Genomic DNA, 22,879 nt, shown 5'->3' with positions numbered 1-22,879 from the left:
GATCCATGCAGACTTGAGGAAATGGTCCTGGTTTGCAAGTTATGTCCCAAATGCCCCATAGTTGCAGCAGGATTTATTCATGTAGCTGCCTTCCTGTGCATCAGGCCAGGAGTAAGCCCCTCGCACAGTTACCACCTCCAGCCTTGTACTGAAAGGTCTGTTTCAGGAAATGGTAGACCTGTGACAAACGTGGCTCATGCTAAGGACAAGCGGGAATGTGTACCTTCTGGTTCAGTCTCGCTGTTTACCCTGGTGGAGCTGCAATCAAGGGAGATAACAGGTCAAGCCATGAGTGTTTAATTCAGTGTGGTGTTGAAATCACATCTGTACGCTCTTGTGTTTGATTCAACAGGAGGTTGAATCAAACCTTTGTCCAAAGCAAGGAGTGGTGACGGTATGTTGGCTCTCTGGCTGGTCCCACCACTGGTTCAGGAGGAGAAGCAGGCCTGTCTGCTGGAGCTGGAGCTCTAATAGCAAGCGTGCTTCCTAGCAATGTGTTGGTTTGGTACTCTCAGGGGTGATCATCAGTTTTTCCATGCCAGAAATAAAGCAGCCACAGGGGGACTTTGGAAATCAGACTAGCTGCCAAGCATGGAAAGTGGTTATCTGTTTTCTTAAGCTGTCTCCAGAAAGTGTCCTTTGAGGAAAGTAATGGAGGTGTGCAGGTGGAGTGGTCCAAGCCTGGCCATGCCCAAACATGCTGGATATTTCTCTCTGAAAAAGCCTCACCTGCAGCTATCCTTTCCCAAATAAGAGCAGGCAGGGCACATGGGGCTTCAGGGAGTCTCAGCCCACTCATCTTCCCCCTGAAATTACCACCACAAGAGGCAGCTCTGCGGCCTCATCCTTTCCCTCACACAGTTTTTCTGATGGTGTGATTATATTTTTATGAAGGCTGACGTAATGAGGTTGAGTCACTAAAAGTAGTGACACAAGGCCAACTACAGCAGTAGGAGAAATCCTGCTACAAGAACTGCTGGCTGTGGAAAATGGAAAAGTGGCATGCTGTGGGATAGGTCTGGCTGCTGGAGTCCCACTGGCAGGTATTCACTAACCCAGCACTGCAGAGAAATGCCAGTGTCTCTTTTGTTGGTTTGGCTTTTGTCGGTCCCAAAAAGACCATGCTAATTTCAGGACTGCAGAGAATGTGCAGGCAGCAGGTTGCTGGGCACACCACCTCTTCTGTGCATGGGAGCTTTTTGGCAGCAGAAACTACCTCAGGTTTGGGCTTTCGAAGGGATTGCTTCCTGAAAAAAATGTGGTTTTCTCCAAAATAATTTGTCTCCCTTCCTCTCTCCCCAATTTAAAATAATGAGAAAAAGAATTGTAACTGGCAATCAGTCTGGCATGTTCAAACTGATGTATTTTTCCTCTGAACTTTTGAAATCAGATTTGGAAATACAGCAAGGGAACAGTAACGTTTTGGGCACAAGAGGAGGCAGATCAACTAATCTTAGCTGGTGACCCCAGCATGCTTCTGCATCCCCAGTCCTTGGGGACCTGAGAGTAGTCGGGATGGGACCGGCCCGCTGCAGGACACAGTGGGCTTAGGCTCTGGATACAGGACTAGTTCCACTGTTGCTTTCTTGCAGTCCCCAAACCTGTGCTGTTTCTGTGGGATTTTGCAGATGTTTTCTGCTGGAAAACGTACATCTAGAAAAGGTGAGCAATGCCACAAGCCAGGGGAGGTGGAAAGTGTGCTGGCCTCCATTGTGACTACCCTCGAGCTGCTGCAGGCAGGCAGAGGACCTGATTCCCTTCGGAGGCACATAGGTTGGCCAAAGCATGGTTCTCCCCTGTGGGATTGCTGCAGAATATGTGCCCAAGGGACCTCCCAGCACAGATGGCAGGGAGCCATCTGTAATGCACTCTCACAGCACATTAAAAAGCGTGTCTCATGCGTGTGGGCTGGAGCCCAGTGAATAATTCATAAGTGGCAATGATAGGATTGAGTTAGCCATCCTGTTCTTGTTCATGGTTTTGCTCAAGTTTTTCCCATTTTTGAAACAGCCACCTATTTAGATAGTTTCCAGAGGGCAGTCTGTGTGTGCCGTTAATACTGAAGTTTGTGTTTCAAGTGACAACCGTGTGACAATTTTTTTTTTCTCGGTGATTTCACCAAGCCGGAGGATTAAGTAAAGCTGTCACTCTAGACAGAGATGTGCATCTCCCTTGAGGTCTTTTGTCTTACCTACCCTGTATACAGAAAGCACCTACCATGACGTCTTGGTCAGAGATGTGTGTCTCTTAATGGATCCATAGGGAGCAAGCAGTTGCAATCCGTGATTGCCTACACACCCACTGTATCATCATAGAAGCACACTGGGAACATGCAACGTTTAAAACTTTTCTAGGCTTAAAACCTGCCAGGACTATTCACTTTAAGCTACCCTAAACAGCAGAGTGAATTTCTTTGCTTTTCATTTCCAGCATCCCCCTTGCTGAGCATGGCTTCAGGCATGGAGCTGGCCTGGAGGTGGGGGGTGTGAGAGCAGGCGGGTTCTCCTGCTGGCATCCCAAATGCCAGTCTCCTTTATACTTAGACTTTATCTGTCTGTGTTTCCAGATAAGCCAGCTGCCTGTTTAGTGTTTGAAAAGTCAGAAGCCAGCATTCGTTCCCTTTCTGTGACCTGTATGATGTTTTCAAGACTTTTGGGGGGAAAGAGGAAGAAAGATCCGGATGTGCTTGTTGACAGAGGAGGAGTTAATGTGTCTAATGCCTCAAGGAATCTGCATGCCTGAGGCCAAACCAGAGATACGAGTTGCATCCTGTGGTGCAGCAACACTATTGAAGCAAAGGTGTTGGAGGACAGGACCTGGCAACTGGTACTGCTGGCTGGGAGGCATGGCTAGATTGTTGCTTGACCAAAAAAAACACTAGATGCTTGGAGCAGCTGGAAAGCTCTTGGAACAGAAGGGTGTACTGAGAGCTGTGATCCTTACTCTGGTTGTGCAGGCTGGGATGCTGCAGTGAGGATGGACCAAGGGAGAAGGTGTTTTCCTTAGCACTGGGAATGGTACCAGTCCTTGAAAAGCAGCCAAGGGCAATTCAGAAAGGGAAACCTGTAATGTGGAGCTTGTTGCAATCTTATGTCAGCAGCTGCATGCTCTTGAAACTGATAGACTGCAGCCCTGCACAGTCTTGGAAAAAAACCATCAGAATATGAGGCAAAGAGATGGTTGTGCTGGGAAGCATGTTTTCAGAGGTTGCCTTTGGCAACAGACAAGTTCAGGTCCTGTAAGGTTCGAGATCTGCTTCTGGCAACTTTCAAGTCTCACAGGCTTGTTTGGTTTGACTTGGGGAGGTGGGCAGCTTATTATTTTCTTTTAGAATAACAAAAAAATTCCAAGAGGATGCTGCAGTAGATGCAGCATGTTGCACCCATCTCATGTGAGAAGCAAGACTGGTTTTGCAGCTCTGCTTTTCCACCAGAACTGCTGACCTCTAGGGCCTACAAAAGCCTAAGGAGGTGCTTATTTTTTGAAAACTCTTTCCACAACCAAGGTGATGAGGAGGGTTTGCCTGTAAACATCCATTATAACGGTATTTGATCCACTGAGCTGCATCATCTCCCCAGCAGTGGATACCATAGAAGGCGTATGAGCACAAGGCAGATACATACTGATGCTTCCTTAAAGTGCTCTCCAACCTCCAGGGACAACCTCTTTGTGCTTTATAGCCCTTAATGGATTTTTCTCCCATGAATTTGTCTAATCATTTTATGAAGTCTGAGAAAATTTTAGCAGCTGCAGGCAATCCTATATGAATTCAGTATGTCTGATAGTTCAAGCTGTGCTTTGGATTCAGGTTGGTCAGAGAGGAGGTATTAATGGCATGAATAGAGGATTTAAGGCTTGCAATTGCCCATCTATTTGGAAAGCACTGTAATTTAGAGATGCCACTGTAGCTTCCAGTGCGTTAACACAAGTATTGCAGCATCCCTAGAACACTTCTTAAAAGTAAAGCGTAACCTTTCATGACAGGATAGATGAATACAGGAGTATTTTAATAAGCAGAGGCAAACTAGTACTGCCTTAAAAACCATGGTCTCCATTTAAACCTGGGTACACGCCGCACTGTGGTGTGTGGCAGCATGGCTGCACCTTGCAGCAGAATCCTTCTGCTCACTGTGGACATGCTTGATATCTGAGAAGATGTGGCAATGAGTACTGAGCTGCCAGTGAGGGTTCAGGCAGAAAGAGAGAATAATTTCATTTGTGAAGTCCCATGCATATGCTGGTAATCAGCGTCAAGTACTTTGCTTTATTTTTGAGTCGTGGTCACATGTAATCAGAGAATGTAACTGTAGGTTGTTAAAAAACACACACTCTGGCAAAGCAAGGTAAAACCTGAAAGCCAGTGTTGCACAAAAGATTGGTTGTTTGAATTTTTTTGTGATAGCTGCATTTATTCTGAATGCAAAATCTTCATCCGCTGTCCTTTTCCAGAGTCATGAGTTCACCCCAGCCCAGATGGCTGGGTGTCTGCTACCAAATGAATTATGGATCAGCTGAATGTTTTACAGTTTTATTTATAACTCCCCAGTCGGTAATTGCTACTTTTTCATAGTTTGTTATAAGCCTTTTTGTTATACATGGAGTATTAGAAATAGATGCTTGAATATTGAAAGAATTCTTCAAAATATGAAAAAAAATCCCCCAAATTACAATATGACTTTTAGTTAGAGGTCATTTTTATTCTTGAAGAATGTGAGACAACCCTGTTGTTGATATAGGACGACATTAAAAGATGAAATAAAAAGCATTTTCCTGCATCTACAGACAGACCTTTTGATTTTGACATGGAATTAAAACATCTGATTTATAGATTAAAATAAAAATAGTAAGGAATCGTCATCACCATCCATCCTCCTCATAAAACAAGGGAAAGAGAAAGATGCTGAAATTCTCGCAGTCAGATTCAGTCGATGACATCTACTGCATGTTTTACAGAAGGGTGCAGGCTTTACCATCTCCCAGTGGCAGCGAGACAAATATCTTTATGGTAAAGTGATTAGTCTCCTTCAAACCATGCTTCTTGTGAGGCGGTCGCATGAGTGACGATAAGCAAATGCCAGGTTACACCTGGGGAGATTTTATCCATGGACTGCATCGATGGTGCCGTTCAGCTGGGTACAAGAGCTGCCCAGAGTACCCCACCTGAGGTGCTGCAGCCAGCAGGGCTGACACTGATTGCTCTGTAACGTCCCAGAGCCACTGGGGTCACCGCTGGCAACGTAGCCTCAGGATTAGGGTAAAGGAACAGAGACTGGGCAGCCTGAGTCTAGATTTTGAGAGGTGTATAAGGAGCAAATACTGATATTTTCCAAAAAACAGAGTAGGCTGTGCTTTGATCGGACATGGTAAGAGTTTCACAAGGTCAGAGCTGTAAGAAACTTGTGGTTTTGCAGAGCACCACTGATGTTACGTTGCAAGAGTGATAGTGCTGGTTTAAAATTTCATTTCCCATTTTGATGGCATATTTTTAAAGGATTGCCAAGTAATCTTATATTAATCTAATCCTAATCACCTTAAAATACAGTCTTCAGGGCCAAGGAGTTCTCTTTGTATTGTGCTGAGCACAGTACTTGGCAGAGAGCAGAAGTAAAGCATCTAAAATGGTTTGACTGCTCAGATGACATCAATGTATAGATTCTTTTTCCCATGAATGCAGCTTCTGAATATTCCTGCTAATAAAATCCTATTCAGCTCTTTAGCGTCAGTCTGCAAACTGATAATTCCTTTTTCTGATACGTTATTTCTCAGATTTTAGTACAAAAAGTAGTTTTACATTTTTAACACTCTGCATAGATGATACTTCAGAAAGTGCTCTTAAGACACCAGGACTCAAAATTAGCCAAAAAGGTATGTAAAAATACTTCCACTGCTGTTAGAGAAATAGCAAGGGACTTGCAGGCATTTAATAAACATCCCACTTGCTCTCTGGCTGCGGCTTCTTTACTGTACCAAGCAAGTTCTTTATAATAATCTCCCTCAAAAGTTAAATATAGCAATGGAGGAGCCAGAGTAGTTTGAAGCATTTATGTTTCAGTAATTGTGCATTGAGTGAGCCGTGCTATAGAAACACCACTCAGGGTATAGTGCCTTCACAGGGCATTCCTCCTTTCCCATGCGACTGTGGTGCTGATAATACCAATTTGAGCGAGCACGAAGGTACAAGTACATACGTGGCAGCATGTACACATTTATGTGTGCGCACACATGCAGGACACATGCTAGGCAAAAGACAGAGGTTATCCACCCTTGCTTTACGTGGATATCTGTGACAGCTTTGTAAAGCTCACGCTGTTCAGATGCATTTCACTGTCGCTGCCCTTGTACCAAATTGCATTGCAAGCCAGGCCCACATTCAGAGAGGGTGGCTCTCTGTGCTGCGAGGCCACCTGACAGTTTTCTGTCCCTATTTTCCTCTTGACTGCCTTCTTTTGCCTCGAGCCCGACCTCTCCTTAATGATCAGTTTGTAATTTATATATTTATTTGTTCATGTGGCCAGATTTTTTCCCCTCGGTTGCTGGTGCACCTGGTGTCTGCGCCCACAGAACAGGCTGGCTTCTGCATCTCGGGAAGGATTTTGCTGTATCCAAGTTGAGTTCCAGTTCGCTATGTGCATGAATTACAGGCTCCCAATTAGTATTTAGCAGTATTAGGCTGAAACGCCTTTCTCCCCTCGATTGCTTGTTATTGGAGAGGCATGTTTTAGCGAGACTAGGAAGGTTTTTCCACATCTTCTGCTGTGGTTTCTATTACAGTGCTATTCAACAGCAAATCCCTTGCTTGATCCTCAAAGGACCTCTGAAATGCTACTTCTGGCACTTGTATTTCTTGCAAAGGGTTAATGTAATAGCAGTAAGAGGGCTGGCAAGTGTATGGGCAGGGGAGGGGGGAGACACTGACACTGGAGAGCTCTACCTGGAGAGCCAAGAGCAGTGCCAAGCTGACAGACAGCCCAGCAATAAACCTTATTTCTTCCACAGCAGCTGGGCCAAAGTTCAGCTACATGCAAATACTACAAAAAGCTCAAGAGTTGGAAGGCTTTAATTAAAATGCACTTCAGATGTGCTCATTTGCTGGCATGGTAGAATGCTTTCTGCATCTCATGGTCCTGGAGGAGCAGGCCTGATCAAAGCGAGTAACTGATGGGATTTCTGGCTAGATCAGTACAATAGAAATCACCAGAAGGAAAGCATTATTATTTATTTATTTTCCTGCATCCCCAGAATACGGAGTCTGATCAAAAGGCCCTGTACAAATGGATGTAGGACACCCATTGGCTACGGCAGTGCTGGGTGAGGGATTTTCTGCTGCAATGCAGCAAACTGGGGAGTGCATTGCTCTTTGCTGAGAGGTCCCGAGCACGCCGGCCAGATCCTATAAGCGCTTTGGCTTGGGCAAGCCTTGGAGAGAGCACTGCTTGGTAGAAATTGATGGGAAAAGTTGTAAACTCTGTTCTGCATTTGGTGAAGTCCACCCTGTGGGTTTTGGCCAGGGGTAGCAGGCAAGTGAAGTGGTAGAAAGGACCTTTTGCTCCTGAACCCTTAGCTCTGCAGGGCAGTTGGCAGAGAGAGATGAAGATGCCTCAAAAGCAAATTTGCAGAATTAGGTGGAAAATGCCAGAGGAGGGCACCAGCACCTACTCGCTGCCTTCCCAGGAATCTACATCGGAATTACCCCCCCACGCCCGCCCCGCGCCTACATCCTGCTGTGCAAAACTTGTGCATCTCTGCTGTTTGCCTGTAAATCAGATGAAAAAAAAAAAAGCAACGTTGAGTCAGGTAAAAGCATAAAACTGGGCTTGCCCTCCCTCCTTCGATTTGCAAGGGTTTATTGGACCTGCGTGCAATTCCCTCATAGCTTCTTCCCAGCTTTCTGCAGTCTGCCTCAATCCAAGGAGACAAAGTGGTCTCAGCCAAGTAGAGTATTAATTGTGCAGTCTCCTGAGTTGTCTTTCACAGTTCAGCATTTGTGTGGCTTACTACAGGGGACTGATCTGTACCGCACTGTTATCCTGCCATCGCCAGGGCTCTGCCTTCCCCACAATGGGTTCCTGCCTTGGATCATTAAACCACACAGCTCCGTGGTTCTGCCTTGAACTCCTGAGGGGTAGCACCAAGAGCGTGAAATCGCTCGCTGACCTTGCTGGAGACTTAGTGTGAACCTCTGAACGCTTGGCCGTGCAAGGACAGTTTCCACAGAGAGGTGCTCTCACCCAGTTCAGTAAACTGGAAGACTATCGCTGCAGAAATGAAGAAGTTATTTAATTTATTGTACATTTCTTTGTACCAGGTGTGACGCAGTCACTACAAGGAGATGGAAAGGAGCTGGAGGATGGCTGGGCAGGGATGCGCATGAGGGCACAGACCCATCTTCGCCTTTTCCAAAATAGCAAAGCTGGGTGTGCATGAAGGACAAAATGCCCTGTGCTTTCCACAGGGCTGATGAGGACACAACCCTCTGCTATGTGTTGGCTGAGGCTTCGAGGGGGACTTCTGCCAGGGTCAGATAGCCTTGCAGGGCTTCGAGTGCTATTTACATCCCCTGCAGAACATCTCTATAAAACAAAACAAATTGCCATAAAGTTGTCAGGCAGTTGATAGGTATTGCTTGTGCTCAAATAACAATTGTGCATCTGTCATGGCTTCACACTGTTCTGTATCTTCTGATACTAGTCAACGAATGATGACTGCTGTTTTAAATGCGGTTTGTATAGTGTCCGGTTCTTCATTTAGGACAAAATATGGATGGAAAATACATGTTCATTATGCAAATGAATACAGTAAATAAATGCAAGTTGGCTCAGCTTTCTTGTATCCAGACCTGATGGATACAGCATCATTGGAAGGGGTGCCTAATGTCAGTAAATTGCTATTTTATTGCCTACAGCTTATGCACTGCCTTTCATCAGGGAGGTTTTTCAGGCATCTGGTTTGTTGATGGGGAAACTGAGGCATGGAGCATTGGTGTGACTGGCTAGAGGGCGTACGCCAGGGCTGGGACTCCCCTTGCTGCTCCTGTGCCCCTGCTGAGCCTTTCCCATAGGGCTGGAGCCCTGAGCTGCATTGGAGATGTTTCCTAACCTGTTTGCCAAATTGGCTTTAAGAGCAGGTAAGAGCGGCTGGTCAGAGTCCACTGGAGATGGGCTGACAGGTGGCTTGTTTGATTTTGGGCTTTTTGGGTGGGGGTTTTTCCCCCCTGAATTGGTTTCAGTGTTACTGTGGTTTCAATTTCACTGCAGCGTGAAAAATAGAAATGTCAATCAACAGTATATTCATCCAAAGCGCTTAGTGAGCTGAAGTGTGCTGAATAGCTTGGGGAAAAGTGTGGCATGGGGGCTGTTTGCTCCCAAATCTTAATTGCAGTAGTGACAGTTCCCTTCTTCCCTCTTTTACACCACAGTCAGGAAAGGCAATCTTTGATCTGAGTCCAGCTGAGTGCAAGGTATTGCCTGCAGTGCATTTGGTTGGTGAACTGTGCTTTGTCTGCTAAAAGCAGAGCTGTTAATAATGTGACAGCGTCCATTCCAAGTGGTTGCAAATTCCAGTACGCAGGGGATTAAATGCAACTACAATCCCTATCCTTTTGACTTTCTATCCAGCAGGAGAGCAATTGCTACCTCTTCAGTAAATATGCTGGGGTTTTTTTGGCCTTTGGCAGTAATAGTATTTAGAGTAGCTTGGCAACTATTCACTGTTGAGGGTCCAACAAAGGCACTTAACAAAATCAAGTGATAGCAGTAATGAAGTGCTAAAGACGCTGACACTTTGTTTATCCTCTTGAGAGCTTAGCAAAGATTTCAGCGGCTTCTCCCCCTTCCTCTGCTTCCCTTAACTGTTGAACTTGGATCATTAGACAGCATCTGACAGGGGCTTGTGAGGGGCTGCCTCCCAGCCAGGGGCATCACCGCTCAGGGCTGCGTCAGGCTGTCCTCCCCTGGGATGCTGCGGTCCGGGGCGGCACATCCCTCTGCTCCCCAGTCCCCGTGGCTGAGCCCCAGGCGGGTGCCCGAGGGGCTGCACGAGTGGTTTGCCGGGAGAATATTCAAGTACCTGAAGTACGGGGCTATCAGGTCTCCCGCCTCCGTGTCTCTGGCTCCAGCTACTCTGCCTCACAGAAGTAATGATGTACTTCTGTGGACAGGGCATGCACGTGGCTTCTAACCCCTCGGACCCTGGCAGGTCTGTGCCCTTTTCCATAGCAGGAGAGATGCGATGCCACATCCAGAGCAGTGCTCCAGCATGCACAGCAGCCACCACCTCCCTTTGCCACGTGGGTGCTTGAAAACGTTAAGAGATGCCTCGAGTCAGACGTTTTTATAGATGCTGTTTGGCTGAATCTAGGAGTGTTTTCCGCTCTGAGAGAAGCAGCAGCTATTTTTCACAGACCAAATTAAGCCACCTGTTGGGTTAACTGGGCTTCATTTGGTCCCTGGGCAGCCCTACACAACCTTTAGGGCCCAAAGGAGGCTTTGAAGTACCACTGAATTTCATTGCTAATGTCTCAGTCGTTTGCCCTGAATGGAAGAGGGTATTACTTTTCACTCGCAGGCACGAATAAACTCCCCAGATTGCAGGACATAATCCCTCTTAAAGGAGAGTTAAAAGCGCTGTCTTTTAATATAAGATGGGAGGAGGCAAGAAACAGAAAACCTGGTGCAGAGCTGTGCCCAGGACTCCAGCTCTTCTCAAAAGCACTGGATGTTGTTCAGTCCTTAGAAATAGAATAAATCAGATGAAAGGAAAGGAGCTGGTGACAGGGTGATACATGTGTTGGAGAAGGGGAGGGAGTGGCGAAAGAAAAGCACATAATGTGGGTGACTTTAATTATGTGGAAGGTGGGAAGATTGACTTCCTCATCCTGAGCAGGGTGTGAGAGAAGATACATTAGGCTATATTCTACCAGGGGTTGATGAGGTCTTCTCGAAGATGTTAGTAGCTACTTGGGAAGAAAAAAGGTGCACTAGCTGGCAGTATTTATGAGAGCTTTAATTACATTTCACAGACTGAGTTCCAATTAGAAGGGAAGGGCGGGGGGGGGGGGGGGGGGGGCGGGGAGAAGGGGAAAGAAAAGATGTACAGCATGTGTTAAGAGCACCGTGATAAATCTGTGACTAAGGATAATGGTAAACAAGGTAACTGTACATCATGGCATCAGTTGCACACTTAGAATTTTAGGTGTTTATTCCAACTTCCCTTCCCACCCACACCATCCCATCATAAGCAAAATGCTCATAAAGGGGTCAAACACAGGCCTCCGTTACTCATCTTCCAAGATGGAAGTCAAAGATCATTTGCAATTGCTGCATACAAGGTTATTACTTTTTTTTTTTTTTTTGCCAAATCATTAACTGTATCATAAAACAGTGCTCCAGAAAAGGCAGACAGAGACAGATCACAACATTTGTCTCTGTGCTTGTGTGAACAGTGGGAAAATACTGCTATCATTAGTGCATCCTTTCACGTTGTGTTTAATGCTGCAGGTTCCCACGCTTAGAATCATAGAATGCTTTGGGCTTGGTTCACATTATACTTGTTCCAATCTCACCTAGCCAGCTTCTTGCCCAAATGACCATGGTGTCTATTTATTTTCATGGCAGGAGGTAGCACTGAAAAGGGAGATAAATTGTTCAGCGCTGGTTTAATTCTCTTCCCACTGTAGTCAACCAGGGACTTTGCCGTTTCCTTCACTTCAAGGACAGTACCTCCATGTCTGAGTGGCTTTGGCACAACTCTCATTACAGCCCTCTCATGGACCTTGGAAAGAAGCTTTTCTGTACTCTTTACTCGTGGTGTGAGCTGTTTGCCAGTATCTCCACAGACGATGCAGGTAAGAGATGTGTTTTGTCTAATGACATCGGCGTTAAGGCACAGGGAATACCTTGGATCTTGTCGTGGTGTTAATTAAAGTAAAGGTAGGTCTGCAAATAGCTTGTTACAAACACTGAAATCCTGGCTGGAGAATAGCAGGAATTTGCTAGTGAGATTGCTGTCATTTCAGATAACATAATTCCTCCCACTGATTAATAAAGGGGCTAACAGTGTTTCTTAATAGCAGTGAAATGGCTGCGGTGAAGCCCTGGCAATGCTTCATCGAATGGTAGTTTTTGCTCTTCTGTAATTGCACGATCACACTTGGAAAGATGGAATGGATCAAAGGAGAAAGCTCCCTTTTCTTTGGTGATGCTGAAACCAAAATCCTTGTTTATTTAAAAGTAACTGTGTCATGAGTAAGGTGTGATGGAGTATAACTGTAAAATTCTTATTTGGTAATTAGTGTCTTGCAGCCATCTTAATGCTGTTAAGAAACAGGCATAATTGCACGCAGGATGCATATATTTATTATGGGAGCTGGCATTTCAGACCATTAGGAAGTATCTGTAGCTTTGCTGTATGCTACACATAGATTAATCTAGTTTAGGAGACTTAAGAGCCTGTCAGAGATGCTTCTGAGTGGTTGTACTGTGAAGTGGTAGGAGAGCACCTGGAGAAGGCACCAGATGTTTCCCATAGCCCTGCTACGGTAACATTGTAGGTCTCTGATATTCATGCATTTCCAGAGGTTTGCTGGTTGCTGACTGCAGTATTCACCACTGCCTACTTTAAATACACACATAAAAGAAAAAAAAATAAATTGGTGAGGGCCAGGAGGGAGTAGGGTTCATCTCCATTTGAGCTCTGTCACATAGGGTATTTCTGCACGCCAGCATGAGAGGAGAGAAACCTGGACTCCTGGGCACTGCTGGGAAGAGGCTTGCCTATGGGATAACCCTAGCCACGTGTCACAGGCACCGGGCTCTACAGCCTTAAATGAAATTCAGGGATTAAGCCTTTTCTCTTGTCAGCCCATGAAGGAAAGTATAGGTACAAGCAGGTCACTGTGGAAATAAGCAAGGCTGGAAGTTGTGGCTAGGAGTAAGACAGGAGCAACTTGCCAAGGGAAGAGGATTTTCAGTAAAAGATCATCATTAGCAGCTCAGCACTTAGGGCTTTTTAATTAAATGTGTTTGGGAAGGGGTGGTGGGTAGACAAGGAGGATCTCGGGGTAGAAATTGTTTAAGCCACAGACCTAAAGCTACCACCAAAGGTGAGGTACACGTTTCAGCAGAACATGTTAACTGTGAGCCTTGCGGTGCTTTGCGAGAGACGTAAACATCCCTCCCACACCTCTTCCAGGCTGCAAAAGAGAGTGAAGTGATTTTTCCCGAGCTCACCCAACAGTTCAGCAGCAGGGCTGGGAAGAGACTAAAAGTCACCAGGGTCTGGTGGCACTCCGCTTCACTGGAGTCAAGGTTGAGCCATAAATTTAACTTAGTCTGTTTGTGTCCTCCTTTCTCCCCTGTGTTTCTTGACTTTTCAGTGCTCTGCGCAGGAATACAGGGTTAGGGGTTGAATCTTGGTGTAAATCTGAGCCCTTCCCTGATGAGGACTGCTGAACAGTACAAGATCATAGATAGGATCTCTTCCAAAATAGAAGAGTAGGAGTTTTTTTCTGTGTCAATCTGCAGCTGGTCATAGGTCCCAAGCAGTCTTCTGTTTCATTCATGGCTTTGGCTACTTCAGTACCTGGAGGGTTGTGTGATGTTTCCCCTTCCCTTAGTGGATCAAATTCTTGTCTTAGTTGTGTGGAAGCTACTTCTGATGAAGTCAGAGAGTAGTCTCTCATGCAGATGAATGCAAGGTGTGGCCTGATGTCTCAGGTAGATTTGATCTTGCCACTTTTTTCTCTGGATGTCTTTACAGCTGCTGCTTGTGTTTCAGTTTGGGCTCTAGAAATTTTGGCTCTAAACGAATTTTTCCCCAGAGTGTTGAGAAAGCAAGTTTCTCTGGTGAATGAAAGTGTAATTGTTTTGATTTTCATTCTTATAACAATGCAGTGTCTTGCAGAACTGCTTTTTTCCCCACAATTTTCTGAAAATCCCTTTGCCCAGGTCATTAATATATAGTCATAGTGTATGATTTGACGTGCCTTACTGAGGAAAAGATGAAGCAGAGAGCAGCAGATTTATTATTGGGTCAGTGACTGAGATATTTTTCGAGTTCCCGGAGCTTTATCACAGTGACCATCCTGGGTCTTGTCAGTAAAGAGATGGTCTCGAGAATTAGATCACTGAGATTATAATATACTGCTGTGTTAGACAAGATTCATGGTTGAGAGAGGATATGGCATTTAAAGGCCCTTTAAAATGTCACATCCAGGCTTTAAAGGCCATAGTCTCAGAATAAACAAAAGAGAACACAGCTAGCTCCAGCAGCTTTAAAATGAGCAGCACTCAAGTGATGCCAGTGGGAACCCACAGTCCATGTTTATGCAGCAGGTATAAGACTAAGCGGCCACTGGAAGCCATGCAAGGATGATAGCGGTATCTTTCTTGAGATACAAGGTAAGATGTGCCTACGCGGTCAGCATACCTTTCATTTAGCAGGAAAAAGAAGTAAGTAATATGAAGTTCTTATCAGGGCAATGCACAAGAAGTTTGACAGGCATTAATGGCTTGAGTAATTTTGGTTGGAGTACGATAAATAAAAGGATTGTGTAGTGCATGAAGTAATAGATGTCTCTGCAAGCAGTTGCTTGGCAGCTGTACTACTGGATGGGATTTTTTTTTTCTTTTTTCTTAGCTATGTAACATTTTGAATGGATGATAACACTGAGAAAAATGTATTTCCACCTTTCCCAGATGCATTCATCACTGGTAGAAAAAGGCCCATGGGAGGGTAATCCACGGAGTTGAATTCTGTACACTGTGGTGCTATATAGTATGAAAATGTGTGTGGACATATTGCACTGATCAGACGTGGTAGTTCAGTATCTGCAGGCTTTCTTAAAATCAGGCTAGTTTTATAATTTTTATAGACCAATAAATGTTGCCAAATTGCTTGGAAATTCACTGAAGTCTTCAAGGGACATTCAACTTTAAAAAGCATACTTGAAGCATACATTGTTGCTTAAGGCTTTCCTTGATTTTTTTTCTGGATGACTCATGGAAGTGTGCATGTATGTGCATCTATATTTAAAAATGCCCTTTTCTATTTTGTTTTTCAGGTTCTCAGCAAGTAACTTGTATTGATTTTAATATTTTTTTTAGTACTTTTTGTCTTCAGTACTAATTTCTAGAACAAAGTTCAGTTATCTCTTAAAATGTTGTTGTTGCTTCTTTTAAGCAAGTTTACCCCCTTTTTCAAATTGTACCCATCCTTTACTCAAGCAGACATCACTATTAGATATGAACGTGGGTTTCTAATTTAGGACACAGGACAAGGCGGACAGTACTCCAGCAAGTCACTGCATGGTGAAGTTTGGTAATCTGCCCCAGGGGTGAATCATTATTGATTTAAAGGAAGATGAAAACTCAGTGGTGTTTTGCAGAAGGGCTAAATTACCTCTTCTGGACTTAAAAATCTAGGGATATTGATTTAAAATTGATTATCTTGGTTTACCTGCTGCCTATTACTTCGCAAATTCAAGTTGAGTGAGGATAAAACACGTTCTGGTTGAGTTCAGTGTCTTTGTACAAAATTTTAACTAAACTGTTTAAAATATTGCTCTTTTTTGTTAAGCCTGCTTAACTGTGTATGGCTTTCTTAGAGTACCTCACATTTTTTTGAGGGCAGTCTAGCAACGTTTGAATACTTCACTGTAATTGGATCCTGATGCAAACCCAAGTTTTTGTTATTCTTGCATTCACTACAGTGACCTTGATAGTATGAATGCATCACCTTTGCTGCTCCTTGGAAGGTGGTCCTGTAAAAATGGGATCAGTTACGTGCATTGCTAAGATTCTGTTTTCAATGCAACGGAATTAAAAACAGTTAGAGCTAGTTAATGGACTTTCCCTTTGTATAGAAAGGAGGAAATAAACAAAGGAGAATAGAAGCTGAATTGTTTGAGGGGAGGTAATCTCTGGGTTTTTTCTGCCATAGATTAGGAATGATCAATTATCATGTCAGAAGGCGGAGAAGCTAATATACCCCAGAATCTACACATAGTTATTTAATCATCCTGCCTGATGCATAACATTCATCATTCACGTTTTTAATGCCACTTACTGTTATCATCTCACATTTATGCAGGGCACATTGAAGGAGAGAAAAGTCATGCTGATAGGCAGTGTCCTGGGGAATAAAATAGTGGAGAAACCTGTAGGGTTTGATATCTGGCTCTTCAGTCTAAGGAGCTTGAGCCCTGGCCACATGCAGACAAACTATTGTACGCATCTGATCTTGAGATGACAGCCCTGTGGATGACCTAAGTCATCGTCTGAAGGAAAACCTTAATGAACTCCCATCTATGCTGTGTGGGTAGCCCTCAGTGGTGCTGTAAACTGCTTTTTTCCAAGAGTAAGTGGGAGCTAACATCATCACAGACCAGTGAAGAATGGAGGCAAATGCCTGTGAGCAGCTGGTATTTATGCAGTGAGCTCAAGTAGTCACCCCATCCTGTCACCTGCCTTGTTTGGGCTACTTTCAGCCGTCTTCAGGGTGCAATTGCAACCAGCCACTGGATGAGGTGAGCACTTGCAGCAGGGAGGTCAGTCAAGGAGCAGTCAGTCATAAACATGCAGGGTGATAACAAACAAAGAGGTGGTTTATGTATTGCACGTATGGAAGCATGCATTATACATATGTTATTTCCTCACTAAACTTTTTGGTGATCTAGTCCACGCACTGAATAAAGATGAATGTGAGTGAGCTGGAAGGAGTAGGGCTCTTGTTTAGGTCTGTCCAAGAAATCCCCTGGTTCAAGGTGGAGAACAGAGCCAAGAAACTCCTCTGAAGGAGGAACCACCAGTAACTGACCATGTTGATCCTTTTCCCTTCTAGCAGTTACAAAGCTGAGAGGAGGTGAGTGAACCAAAAGAGAAATCTGGATGCAGTGAGACTAGTGTCTCCTCCATCTTTCTATAATGAGGTCTTGGGAATGCTGAGTGAGACTGTGTCACCAAAGCCTCAAGATATATTTGAGTGTGCAGCTTCGTAAATGCTTACTATGAAGCAGTAAGTTGCTTGATTCCTTTAAGCCTCTTCCTAGCCACATCTAGAAATCGTGAAGCCATTGTTTTCCTGTCAGAGCCAGGAGGTGGGTGGATCTAGAATGTGGATTTATAACACATTTTTTCCCCCGGTGCTTTCGAGAGTGGCACTATTGGAAATGCAAGCCAAAAAGGCAGCGGATTCCCACTCTGCTATCCTGCGTGCCTATATCTCTCCTAATTTTTGGTCAGACGTACCCACAAAGCAGTGAAAAACAGTATTGCGGGAGGACCAGCCACCAACCAGTGTAGGGTGCTAAGCAGTGTGTTGCAGGCAGAAACCTGTTTGGCCACAGTTCTGATGCTGAGGAGAAGCTAAAGACATGTTCATTTATGCATCAGATGTGCAGCCACAATTTAAAACATCTGAAATCTTTGTTGGGACCATTTAGCTTCTGGATGGCAATCCCACCCTTGGAAGCTCAGGCTGTTTTTCTGCTCACGTGGCATCGCCCTGACTTCCAGAGCATGTTGTGACCCAGCTGAGTGGGCAAGCGCTGAGGACGTACCCCATCAGCAGTAGAGGGGAAAAAATGTGCTGGAGAGTCCCTGTACAGTATGCAGATTGGGGCTTTATGTCAGAAGTGTTCTCGAGTATTCTTGAGTTTGTCTCTAAATCCTTTTCAGCACCTTCAGAAATCAACTGGACTGGAAAAACCTGCCATATTTTGTCAGAAGAAAGTCTGTATTTGCTTCTTGCAGGAAGGTAATACCTCTGCAGGGTGGGAGAGTCAAGAGCTGTGCTTTCCTACACAGCTGCATTTATCCCATGCAAAACACTGATGTTCATCCTGGGCTTTGTGTTGCTTGGTTGTGATCTCTGTAGTTTTGCCTCAGCAAAACAATTTAACACAGCGCTCATCTTTAAGCACACAACTAGTGCTTCTGCTTGGAAACAGAAGTTGGAGAGAGTTATTAAATTATGAAAATGAGCCTTTACCACAAATTTCCCTGTAATTTTCCTTTTTGTCACTCATGTAGGGTTTTTGTTCAATGTTTGAGCTCAGTGTGGTGTCACCAAGTTGCTTGTGATTTAAATAGAAGGAGCCGGCTGCCAGAAGTAATGCTTGCAGGTATTCCGTCTTTTCTTTATTTGCCTTACAGCAGTGCCTGCAGGCCAAAGCAAAGATTGTGCTGGCAGCATCTGAATAGTTAGTTCCTGCCCCTCAAGTCAAAATAGATAAAGGAATTATCATTATCTTCATTGCACAGATAACAGCAGAGAAGGATGAAGTGACTTGCCAATGGTCATGCTATGAGTTTCTGGCAGAGCTGGAAAGCGAAGTATTATTTCCTCTGGTCTGATGCTTTTATCCCAGTGCCATCCTTTTGTGTGACTACCTACTTTCAGCATTTTAGATTTTTTCCTTAATGTTTGCTGGCACAAATGTGCAGGCTGGTAAATGGCATGAAATGTATGTCTCCCAGATCTCTGCCTTTCAAGATGCTTTTTATTTTTACCACTCATCTTATGATGCCCAGCTGCCTTTGTAGAGCCATGTGTCTGGAAGAATCTCAGGATGTGCTCATCTAACCTGCTTTAGAACCTCCAAAGACACAGATGCTACAGGTTCACTGGGTGATTTTTCCTGGTGCTTCATGACTTTTGTCCTTAGAAAGCTGTTTCTAAATGTAATTCTGTGCTTGTCTTGCTCCAGAGACAGCAGCCTTTTACTTATTTGAAGACTCAAATTCTCTTTCAGTCTCTTTTTCCCTGGGAATGAAAAGCTTTGCTTCTTTCTTTCTCTGTTCATAGGTTTCTCAGCTTATGCTTGTTCTCTGATTCCCTCTTGGATTCCCTCAAAATGCACTGTGTTTTTCCCAATGTTCCAAATGCGGCACAGTACAGAGCTGCCAACTCCCTTGGGACCTTTCCCCTTCTCCCCCAGGACCCGGTAGATAACTTCTCTGCCTCCTGGGAAGCCCTGGGTTGAAGCTGCAGCTCTTCTTTCCTTTCAAAGGGGCATTGCATGGTCCCATGTTTCGCACTGCAAAGGTTACCCTTTAGGAAGCTGAAGGTACTGAAATTTCCCTTGGTAGCATCAAGAGATGTTTTCCCAAGCATCTGTAGTGTACTTTGATCTGTGCCGAATTTGCTAGGTAGCTTCATTTTGATGCTTGGAACCTGAGATTTTAGGGCAAATGGTACCTGTGGTCACACTTAAGTGTCAAAAGACTGTGCAAGATGTCTGGGTTGGCAGCAAGGATGAGATCTGTTAGATTTTGTCTCTGTCTGCCATTTCTCTTAAAAACGGTGATAGCGTGGGCAGTGTTTGCCCTGATCCAGGAGAGCCACTGTCAGTCTGAAACCAAGGACAGGATGGGAGTGGGTTTAAGGATCGCAGGTATATACAGCCACAGGTATACAAACCTTTCCATTTCAGCTCCAGTCACTTTGAGGTTTTGCTATTCTAGGTTTTTGTTCTAATGTAACCCATTTTATTTTTATTTTTTATTTTAAGAATTTTATTTCAAGCCTTCTGGTCCTCACTGGGGAACTTGTTTATGGAAAGGGTCTGGATCATGGTTCTGCAAAGCTGTGGCCAGCTGAGGGCCCTGTCAAAGATGGTGGGTTCATGCTTTTCTCCCATTTATGAATGAGTTGTGAGAGAAGAGCAGTGGTGGTAGGAGGGACCAAGTACCACAGGAAATCCAAAACTAACTACTACGGGAGTTAAGGACTTTGCCCATTCTTCCCTCTGACATGCTGCACCTCTTCACTAGCTGTTCTTCAAGTGGAAACATAACGAATCTATTTGGCTGTCTCTGATTTCACTGGAGTGTTTAGTAATTTGGCTTTTAATATTAGAATTCATCAGCAAGACTGATTGGTGTATCATACAGAGTGGCAGGTTTGGCAGAGAAGGAAATTTCCCACGCAGTTTAAAAATGGTCCGTGAATTTACCGCATTTAGGGTTTAATAGCAGCTGGAAGAAGGATGCAGCAAGTCTTGTATAAAGGAAGGAGCCAATATAGGAATTAAGAAAGTGAGGTATGGTAGGGAGCAAGAACATGCACGTTTTATGCATTTTATTCAGTAACTATGGTTTTGTTTTGTTTTTAATGGCATGTGGTTTTTAAAAGGAAGCTTTTGCTTAAATGCAAATAAGATATTAGGTTTCTAATGATAGGAGAGGTGCTTATAAGTGTGCTGGAAGCTAACCTGATAAATGCACTCAATAATGAGGATTCTACGGCAAAATGCTGAGCCCTGTGGATATGATCCAGCAGAGTGCTGATAGGGGTAGTACTCGTGCTTAAAGTTAAGCATTTTCCCAAAACGCTTGATGGATCAGAGCTGGAGTCCTTATCACCTTGCTAGGAGTGAATTTGTAGTTTAAGAGTCTTGTGAGTCAATAGCATTTATTCTTAGGCTTCACAACTAAACCACTAATGGAATATAGGGAAATTACAGCTCTTCTGTGGTGTGAAGGAATCTGGCTCAGGTCTTAACCACAAAAGTGTTCCCCAGCTTTGAGAAAAAATATTTTGATTTCCAGAGATCCTAGAAAAAACAAAAAACACGTATTGCAACTCCCTGTGGATCTGCACCCTTTAGGAAAATATTCCTTCATGCCTCTCTTCCTTGCTCTGTTAACCTTTCATCTCAGGTATGCCTTGGCCTCAGGTGCAAGCACCTGCCAGGGACAGCAGAGAGCCCTTTTCCCTGAAGCCAGGCAAACAGTGGTGTTCTCATGTATCCCTCTCCCTTCCTGGGATCGGGATAAATTACAGCCCAACAGGAACTGTCTGTGCAGAACTTGGGGCTAATGCTGCTTTAAGTAGAAATGAACGTATGCTAGGTCTGGCAATTTGAAAGAAGTTTCCCAAACAGCAAATTATGACCATGGCCAGTCCTACCGGGCCAATTTTTAATTATTAAAAAAAAAAAAAAAAAAAACAAAAACAAAAAAAAACCCCAACAAAAAACAGTCTGTAGCTTTATGAAGGGGATTTTGCACCACAGCATCTGTGACTCTTGCCTTAGAGTCCCTGCAAAATACAAGCGTCTGCAAGTGTTCAGGTTTCAAGGGCAAAAAATTACCTTGATTGATGCTACAGCACATGGTGCCCTTTGTAGCCTTCATTATATAGACTGTCCTTAACATTCTCATACACCGATGTTCCTGATAAGGTGCTGAACGTGTTTGTTAAGTGAACAAAGTGGAGGTAATACTTCCCATCCCTCGAGATGAGTGTGCTCAGTATTCTATGGTTGTTGGTGATAAGTCGTCTTGGAAATCACAAAATAAATGAAAATAACAGAGTACAGAGGATTGCTTGACAACTGAAGTGCCAGGACATTTCTCTAAATCCCAAAAGTGGGCATCTCCAGTGATGACCATCCTAGTTAGCTTGCACTATCTGGACATAAGCTGCCACTAATGCCATTATTCTCATTTAGAATTTTGATGATTTCTGGGGGGTGGGGGGGTCCTATCACCTGCAATTTTCTCTTGTGATGTCTGGTCGTGTTTTCCTAAAGTCCTGCGCCTGCACATCAGACGAATCTGCAGGCAGCTTCAAATCTACCAGGAGCTGAAGGCATGTCTGTACAGCTCTGTAAACAGAAGGCAGATGGCAAGGTTCCAGTTCATTTTTTTGAAATCATGTGCTTTTAGGAGTCTTCCCTAAGATTATGTGGTGTTTGGTGGTCGTGGTGGTATATGATAGATTGCATTAAATATTCTGGCTCTGTTCTGTATGGGGTGGTACGCACATGAGGAATGACAAAGTATTCTTGCCCCAAAGGCTCTGTAGTTCAGTGCCCAGATTCTGTGATGTCTTTAGGTTCTGCTGGTAATCCTGTTGCCATTGCAACGTTAATAGCTATGTCATGGTGTAGCTTCATTATACTAGATTTTTTGAGAAGTTACTTGCTTTTTTTTTGTGGCAAAAGCAGTGATTTTTTGAAACATTCATGTAGTCGGCAACAGGGCATACAGAAAGGAGTGCTGGAGTTGAGACATTGCTATGCCTGCCTGGGTCGCCTCCACAAAGGCGGGCACTTCAGTGAGTCTTAGCAACATTTTGCTAAGGAAAAATACTTGGTGAATGGCAAAACTTGCGTTGGCTGCATCCACTGTGCTTGAAGGAGTGTGTGTTGAGCCCTGCTTTCTTACAATTGAGAGGAAAAGACTGTATACAAATGCTTTAAAGCTATGCGTTTTACCCTTTTCATAACTTACACATCAATAATCAGCAGTCTTAATAACAAAGTATATTTTATAGGTACATTTTTCTAATACAAGTTAATATAATGGGGATTTGAGTAGTGATTTTGTACATGCAGTGATACTGCTCTTTTGCTATTTGTTCTTTTAATACGTTTTTACAGGAGTAGCCAAGTATCATGGAGTGTTTATCAAAAGATGTGTGGCAAGAAGCAATAGATCCTTATGGGTGGATCAGTTGATGTTAGATAATCACTGTGAAATAGAAGATACCTGGTTTCACTTGTTTTTTCTCTTTGCTGTTTCCCTCCTGGCAACCTCCTCCAGGAGATGCTCAGAGAAAAGTCGGCCTTGAATTAGGTGAATTTAGTGTGCATGCGCCCCTCCTTCCCCCAAGCTGTGCTAGCACAGTGGAATTATACAGTAAGAACAGGGTTTTCGGGCACAGTAAATCTTGAAGCCTTAGACCACACTGGTGCATTGTAGTCCCTGTCTCAACCAGGCATATCTCCTGAGCTGTTATAGAGATCAGAAGAAAAAGATTAATCATTATCCCTGTGCTAATGCAAATTGCATGCAGATTACATCTGTTATCTGTCTAGTATGAGTATGAATTTAAGGTTTTTTTCTATTTTGTATCTTCCAAGCATGAGCACTTC

At 44.1% G+C, this 22,879-nt stretch overlaps 1 protein-coding gene across 9 annotated transcripts in view; it reads left to right on the top strand.

Annotated features, from left to right (window-relative positions):
• Positions 1 to 22,879, top strand: part of EPHA5 (EPH receptor A5) — a 209,792-nt gene that overhangs the window by 126,457 nt on the left and 60,456 nt on the right. For 3 of the 9 annotated variants that reach the window (XM_080386716.1, XM_080386718.1, XM_080386717.1), the window contains exon 6: positions 11,675 to 11,842. The exons of the other annotated variants lie outside the window; for them this stretch is intronic. In XM_080386716.1, coding sequence (XP_080242842.1) covers positions 11,675 to 11,842 — 168 coding nt within the window. The remainder of the gene's footprint in view (positions 1 to 11,674; positions 11,843 to 22,879) is intronic. 9 annotated transcript variants of the gene reach the window in all.

Source organism: Falco punctatus (assembly GCF_963210335.1).
Source record: "Falco punctatus genome assembly, chromosome: 1".
In the NCBI taxonomy this organism is placed as follows: Eukaryota; Metazoa; Chordata; class Aves; order Falconiformes; family Falconidae; genus Falco; species Falco punctatus.
This window is presented reverse-complemented; position numbering and strand designations above follow the sequence as displayed.